The following is an 8226-nucleotide window of genomic DNA, read 5'->3' on the forward strand; positions in this document are numbered from 1 at the left end:
GTTATCCTGATTCACTTTTATTATGATCAATATTAAAGATCCAAGTAGCGTAATAGACCCAGAAGCTTAAAAGAAAGATGAGGATCTGGAAAAAAAACCTCCAGGCCCACAAAAGTAGGAATTCAGGATAGAAGAGAAACAGAGTGAATATTCAGAAATCAAGCTCTTAGCACTCTGGCTCAGTACAGATGTTCCAGGACATAGCTGGTAACGTATTTGATGGCCAGCATTGTCTCCTCACAGGTTGGCTGGATCTGGGATTCAGGGAGGACAAAGCCATATCTGCCTTTATCCCGGAGTTCAAATGTGAAGGAATATTTGATTCCTTGGTCATAAGCCCAGTCATCAGAGCCCCCAGAAGCAGGATCTGAAATGAGCAAATCAAAGGGGAGAAAACAATTTAAATCTAGGAAGGAGATTTAAAATCATGCCAGCTTTCTTTTATAATTACAAATGTTTCATTGAACAAAATAGTACAGGTAGGGAAATTTTCTAGTCATCAAGATCACAAAAGCTACGGGGGCTGTTTTAAAGATTAGTCCAATCTTATCTCTTGGTAAGATTACCTCTTAGCTCTACATGGTAATAGTGATGTGTTTAATACTTCAGGATGTAATCAGTTATACATATTTATATACTCAGTGTGCTTCTATGCTGTGGTAAACTGTCACATAGTGTGTGATTTGTTTACAACATATATATAGTTCCTGGGAAAATAATGTGTATCTTCTAGAAAAATAAGGGAAACTGCATGATGATTGGTGAGAGGAGAGGACTCTGAGCCTCGCTGAAACTATACTGAATGATGAAACTGGAGCAGCTCAAGGGCAGAGCTGGGTCTTCATTTTTGTTTCTTTGGGATCCAGCATATGGCCTGGCATAGATTGGACATCATTCAGTTATTCATTCAGTGACAGTTATGGTGTCATTCATTTATTCAGTCACTTGCTCATTCATTCATTCATTCAGTCCGAAGTTGTAGAGTTTTCATTGAGCAGCAGGCCATGTGCTCAACTTTGGAAATACTAGGACAAAGGAAAGACATGGCCCCTGCCCTCCAAGGGCTTATGGTATAATGGAAAAAGAAACCTCATTGAACTGGCCTGAATAAAGCTTCTATGAAGTTCACAGTATGTGAATAGATGAGTTATTTCTAATAGAACCCCCTTAAGAAAATAGTATACCCCATTTGACACAGAGAAGTTTAATAAAGGACAAGAATACAGAAAACTGTATTCTACATGAAGCTTAAAAAAAAAATAACCCTCATGATTGGAGCCTCTCCAACTGCATTGAAGGCCATTGATGGTGAGGCTGGCCATTTTCTCCCTTATATTTCTGGTCCTTTAAGGCCTGGGGGAGAAAAAAATCATGCAAAGGCAAATATATGTAGAAATTGGAAATGGAACCTGCAGTATGTTCCTTCTCAGTGAAATCACACTGTAGCACCCAAGGCCCTGGGGTCCAGCCTATACTAACTCTTTTGCCATTTGCTTGCACCCCATGAAAACAGTTTAAGCCTGAGGTAGCCCTTTGAAACTTCAGTCTGTTTAGCCAAGAAAACCTTCCTTCTATTGCTTTTCCCCACCAATTATCCTTCCAGATAAAGTTTCTGTGTCACCGTCCTGGGAAACCATTCCTGATACTGCGGGGTGGGTTGGCTAGTCTTTGGGTGTGCTCTGTTCTCATACATCCTTCTGTCTCAGCACTTTGCACCTGTGTGGCCATGAACTCTTCCTGCTTCCTTGCTGTGGGCTCTTGGAAGATTGCTCTGGTCTCCCTCCTTCCCTTTTCCTTCCCTCTTGCTCTCTCTCTGTCCCGGCTTCCTTTATCCACGGGCACCCCTTGAGGACTTGGCATGGGGGTAGATGCTCAGTAGATGTTTACAGAGAGCAGATGTGTCCGTGAGTTGAAAGGGATATTCCCTGCCCCCTTTTGTCTTCTAAACAGAAAACTGATTACATGTGTTATAAAACATTCACTCTCAGGCAAAAGTCACATGCTTTAAATGATAGAAAGGAAAGACTCTGGGGACCATCTGTTGCCTTTGTTCTGAAGCGGAGACTTACAGATTGTTGAAGCTCCTGGGCCATAGGTGTACGTGGTACCGTGCAGTGAGGCCAGTTTTTTCACGGCACCTTTAGCTAGGGTGTTCTGCAAAAGAGTGGTATATGAGTGAAGAAATAAAGTGCACACTGACAAACAGACACCTGTCCATTATTTCTAAGGCGTTGAAGACATATAAGTCATAATTCGGGTTAGTGTCTTAATCTTATTCAGTGCCCAGCCCCATTTTGCAGTGAATTTAGTCACACAATGCAAGTGATTCTAGTAGAAGGATGTCTTCCCTAACAGCCTCCCCAAGCACCCAGGTTGAGCTTCCCTTTGTCTCATACACAGAGTGAGTCATATTGTGTCAGTACCATTAGCTGCCCTCTAAGTTCTCAGTGACTTTTCCTGTCCTTTATCTCAGTGTTCCCAGGGCCTAACGCAGGGGGTGTTGCTCAGTGGTTGTGCGTACATGCTAAGTCACGTCAGTCGTATCTGACCCTATGGACTGTAGCCTGATAGGCTCTTCTGTTCATGGGATTCTCCAGGCAAGAACACTAGAGTCGGTTGCTGTGCCCTCCTCCAAGGGACCTTCCTGACCCAGAGACTGAACCCTCGTCTCTTGTGTCTCCTGAATTGGCAGGCAGGTTCTTTACCACTAGTGCCACCTGGGAAGCCCACTTAGTGGTTACTCAGTAACTATATTTTTGAAACTCTGAGGATGATAAGCACTCTTTCTACCACATTATTTGAGAATTAGGTACTTACCTTTATTTTAAATCATTGTTGGAGTAAAATTTGCATGTTAGTTGCTCGGTCGTGTCCGACTCTTTGCGGCCCCATGGAGTATAGCCTGCCAGGCTCTCCTGTCCGTGGGATTCTCCAGGCAAGAATACTGGAGTGGGTTGCCATTTCCTTCTCCAGGGGATCTTCCCGACCCAGGGATTGAACCTGGATCTCCTGCATTGTAGGCAGACACTTTACCATCTGAGCCACCAGAGCGGACAATTTCAAGGAGGAGTGTAGTTCCAGGGTGGGAGATTTTTTTTTAGAGTGAAAAATTAGAGAACACTTATTTTATTTCAAAATGCAGAATATTTCAATCCCAGAATTAAGAAAAGTAGTAAGTACTAATTTATTTATTTTTTCTTAAAAGCAGCATCACCTTAAGTTGCCCTCCTGGCCCCTACACTCAGTTCCTCAGGGAGAAGGGCTCTGCCTGCAGCTCCTTCCTGTTCTATAAAGTCTCCAGTGTGCACTGAATCACTTGAAAAGCAAGGCTTGACTTAGCTGTCTGGAGAATACAGATTGGTGAATCTGATTGTTTACTGCAGGAGAATTAGACATAATTCATTCTGGCTATGAAACTAGCTGTATTTCATACTTTGGCAACATAATTGTCTTGTACATATGCCTGAAAAACTGTGAGGTTGGTGATGACATCAGAATAATTCCATTTTTTAAAAGTAGGAACTTTCCTTACTCCTTGCTCTAATATTAAAACCAGTTTAGTAAAGTCTTAACTTAAATTGATGAGGGCATGACTGTAAGACTTTAAGAATTTCAGCTCCCCAAGCATGAATGCTTCACCAACCAAGTGGTAAATTTGAAAATTTAAAAGGAATTATAAATCATGATCTCAAGCCTGATTTTCTGGTCTGGTCCACTGAAATGATGCAATCAGTTTCTTGGAACTAACTTATTATTCTTAGAGTTTTGAGACAGAAACTTGAACTCAAATTTCAGGGTTTTACTTCCCCTTTTTCCAAACTGGTAAAATAATATGTGCTTTCTCATACTGTGTGCAGTCTTTCCTGTTGTTATCTAAGGGTACTGTTTCTGTAGTTTAATCTTATTCTAACCAGCACACTAGAGATGGGTCTTCTCTCCATCCCTTAGTATAGGGTCTATTGCCAATCGAAATCAGAATACTCTGTAAACATTGCACAATACTCAGAATACATTTAAAACCATCTTTTAAAGATGTGAAACATGGTGAGGTACTAGGTTTTTTTGCTAGATAAACAGCATGTGGTGGTTTAGTCACTAAGTCATGTCAGACTCTTGCAACCCCATGGACTGTAGCCTGCCAGGCTCCTCTGTCTGTGGGATTCTCCAGGCAAGAATACTGAAGTGGGCTGCCATTTTCTTCTCTAGGGGATCTTCCAAACTCAGGAATTGAACCTGGGTCTCCTGCATTGTAGGCACATTCTTTACCGAATGAGCTACAAGGGAAGCCCTAGATCAACAGCATATTTCCTACAATTCTACAGTTTCCTTAACTTTTGATTCAACCAAGGAAATTTTTATTATTTATTTTTCTGTAAGGCAGAACCTCTGATCCTAAAGAACTCTTATTCCTTCTCTAGCTGCCTTCCTCAGGCTTTTCTTCTTTTCTGCTTTCCAACCCCAACTTAAGCCATGAATTCTGACTTTTAGTTAGTAGAAATAAGATTCTAATAAGTTCCAGGCATGTAATGTACAGCATTGTGACTATAGATAGCAAGACTTCATTGAATACATGAAAATGGCTATGAGAGTAGAGCTTTAGTGTTCTCACCGTAACAAAATGACAATTATGTGAGATAGTATGTAAATTAATTAAACATTTTGCAGTATTTATATTATCAAATAATCACATTGTACACCTTATATTTATTTTATCTCCATAAATCTGGAATAAAGGAAATTCTTTACAATTAGTTCCAAATGTGAAAAGTTGTGATGACTTTAGGCGATTTAAGACAAGATCATTGTCATTATCTCTTGATCTCCTGCATGACAGATGATCTTCAAAGTCTCTCTGTATTTTTATTGGTATAATGTAACATTTGAGTTATCTGGCAAAATCTAAGAGGCTTACTTGTGATCTGTTATCTCTTTTGATTGATCAACTTATCCATTTAGTCATAACTACGATTGAAGTAAAGTGAAGTGAAGTCGCTCAGTCGTGTCCGACTCTTTGCGACTCCATGGACTGTAGCCTACCAGGCTTCTCTGTCCATGGGATTCTCCAGGCAAGAGTACTGGAGTGGGTTGCCATTTCCTTCTCCAGGGGATCTTCCTGACCCAGGGATCAAACCCAGGTCTCCCGCATTTGTAGGCAGATGCTTTACTGTCTGAGCCACCAGGGATTGTCATTAGGGCCACATAAAAATGTTTGGTTTCCTTTCCTCAAAGCAATAACCAAGTGCAATCTAAGCCATCAGAGACAACTTTTGCAAACAGTTGCTCTGCCTCCGATGCTGAAACAATACCTAAGATTGATGTTAACTTAAAACAGCTGTTATTTTGCTCTTGTCACTGGTGCCCATTAAAGGAACATTTAGTTTGTGTCTCAGACTTGGCTTTCCTTGTCCTCAGTTGCTCTCTCATCTTGATATCCACCTCCTCACTCACCTTCTGACCATCCCCTCATCACCGCATCCCTGAATGGCTCTCTCACCTTCTCTCATGAAGTCTGGCCACGTATCACTTGCCCTGCATCCCCACCTTCTTTCCAAGCCAAGTGGCCCTGAACTGCTTTCATTCTGTTCCCTGCCTCTCCTTACCTCCATGACTTTGGGTGTCCTTCTCCCCTTGTAGGAATCCTCTTGCCTTTTTTGTTTACAAGGGGAATTGCTGTTGTTCTTCCAAATTTAGTCTAAATGTCACCTTCTTTGCAAAGCTGCCCCTCTTCTTTGTGAGGGCTCACGTCTCCATCGGAGTTCCTATCACTCTGTGCTCCCATCATGTGTTTTTGCATCTGTCTGTCCTCTAGTGGAGCTTTTGGTGGGGTGGTGGTGGGGGAGAAGGATTCTTGGCTGTTTGTTTTGTATCCTTAGCAGATCGCATAACACCTAGCACATGGTTACTCGATTGATTCTCTTCCCAGGGCTTCAGGTGGGCATGGTCTGATTGGGGGTGCAGAGTGCAGAGCTCTACAGAGGCTGGACTGTGACCCCCCCTCCCCCCCCAACCTGGGTGGAGATTAAGGATGCTTGTGGGGAGAGTGGTGGTACCATGTAGTGGTGGTTGATGGGTTAGCATATTTAGATATTGACCTCTACTATGCACTTAGCTTATTTCCTTTCATAAAAAAAGTAGAGTCTGTGGACCCTTTCTTTCAGCCCCTCTAAGGCCAAGAGACAAAAAAGTCAGAACAAACATTAATCAACCAAAATGTCATATTTTAAATTCCAGTTATGGTAACAAAAATCTCTGGAATCAGTGTGAGTCTTTTCTTTTGAAGAGTTCAAATACTTTCACAAATGTTACTCATTTATCTTCCCAACATTATCTGTCCACATTTCATCAACACAGAATTTTCTAGCAGAATGGAATGCCATGTGGGGCAGCATGCTAGGTGAGAATGTTCCAACCAAGCTGGATGACTGACCCCTGCCTGTCAGGTATGGTAGAGAGAGAGGTGATTCCTGAATTTGCTAATATATTAGAGAAGGTAACTTCTTTTCCTTGTATGTTTTTGTAAAAAGGGACTAAGACAGCTGACAGAAGTGCAGCAGAAACAATGGTATATCAGAGACCATGATTCATATCTTGAAACTCTAATTAATAACACTTTCTATATAACCTGTTATTTAACGGAGACCTTACATCCTCAACGGGTTCAAAATAAGAACTAACATTTACATAAAACCTTAGACTTTACAAAGAGCTCTTGCTAAGAGCTAGATATTTTTATCCCCATTTTACAGATAAAAGAACTGAAACTCAGAGAGGATAAAAGAACTTGCCCAAGGGCACGCAGCCCTGTAAGTGGCTGACTTGAGCTGGGTTCTTCTTGCTTTAAATCCTGTGCTCTTTTTCACTTCTCCTTGTGGCCTTGGAATACTTCAAAAGAAGTGTTGCTCGAGCTGGTTTTACCAATTGTAAAGAACAGAAGGAAGCTAAATATAAACCAGTCTGAGAGAAAACTTTGCTTTCAGTCAAGGCCAAACATGGCCAGCCTTTATTAGTCCTTAGTTAGGCGTTTCCTAGCACATCTTATGCATGCTTTCTTTTGTCACTTGTCTTCTTAAAAGGAGGCCTTGGTCATAGAGCAAAAGACAGAGAGAGTCTAAAATGTCACATCTAACTCAAAGCCCAAGAGACAAAGGGCCGACTCCTGTAACATCTCCCGAGGCTCTGAGCTCCAGGAGGCTGGTGAGATGAACAAGGCGAGGGTGATCTTTTTCAGTGACCTGCACTCCCACGTAACACGTGATCAGGAAGCCCCTGCCTCACGACTGTGCTCATGTCCTTACTGCAACCTCAAGTGCACAGCCAGTGTCATGGCAGCGGGGGCTGCCTCTTCTCATCTTCCCCTGGCCCATTCTTACAGTACAAGAAAGCAGAAGCCCCACCCTGGCGGTGGGGTATACACCAGTGCAGAGGAGATTTGCTTCAGAACTTTGTTTCTAACTTCAAGTCCTGAGTTTAACCATCCCTCTGGGTGAATACATGTGATAATGGAAACATCAAAATGATCTGTCACTGCAGTTTCCTTCCTTCTGTGCTGTGATCCTGGGTAACTTACACCAAGGGACCAGTGAGGAATTGAACTTTTGTAATTTTGGTGCAAAAGGAGAAACCCCCAGGGCCTACTAAGGCAGGGACTGAGGAGAAAGCCTACAGGACTTGAAAAAACAAATATGTTTCTGAGAAAAAGGAGGAGAGTAAACAAGTGCAGGCTCTGACTGCAAAGCCTTGAGGTGGGGGGAAAAAAAGAAGATAAGGAGTAGCAAAGGGTCTGCTTTAGGAGAACGGAGCCTGTCTATCTTGGCAGACCCCATGGGGAGCGTGGCAATGCTTTCACTGATGTAAACTAAATTCTTTCTGTGGCTGATCTAAATATGTGTTTTTTAGCTCTTTAGAATTCAAGTAAAATGTGAAGCATGAGTCAGCTGAAGCTGCAAAGCCCAGAATTTTTCTTTTTTTTTTTTTGATGGCAGTGGTGCTTCTTCCAAATAAATGCTGTGTAATGGGGATGTGCTGTCTTGCACTTGAGGTTTGTAGAAAACTGTAAACTGTGTGTGTGGAGGTGTAAGATCCTGTGAAAGCCAAGGACTTTGGCCAGGAATGAGACTTTTCTTATCTTTGCTTAAAGTGGAGTTCTCAAGCTTGGTGCTTTTGACAGGTGGGCTGGGTCATCCTGTGTGTGGGGGTTGAACTGTGCATTGTAGGGGGTTGATCAGC

General features: G+C 42.2%; 1 protein-coding gene across 1 annotated transcript in view; it reads right to left on the reverse strand.

Annotated features, from left to right (window-relative positions):
* CPB1 (carboxypeptidase B1 (tissue)) overlaps window positions 1-8226 on the reverse strand; it is a 36836-nt gene continuing 28610 nt past the window's right edge. The window contains exons 10-11 of the mRNA XM_010858123.1: window positions 2070-2154; window positions 1-367 (exon numbers count right to left, since the gene is read on the reverse strand). Coding sequence (XP_010856425.1) covers window positions 180-367; window positions 2070-2154 — 273 coding nt within the window. The 3' untranslated portion in view covers window positions 1-179. The remainder of the gene's footprint in view (window positions 368-2069; window positions 2155-8226) is intronic.

This window comes from Bison bison, unplaced genomic scaffold, assembly GCF_000754665.1.
Source record: "Bison bison bison isolate TAMUID 2011002044 unplaced genomic scaffold, Bison_UMD1.0 scf7180017864384, whole genome shotgun sequence".
Taxonomy (NCBI): Eukaryota; Metazoa; Chordata; class Mammalia; order Artiodactyla; family Bovidae; genus Bison; species Bison bison.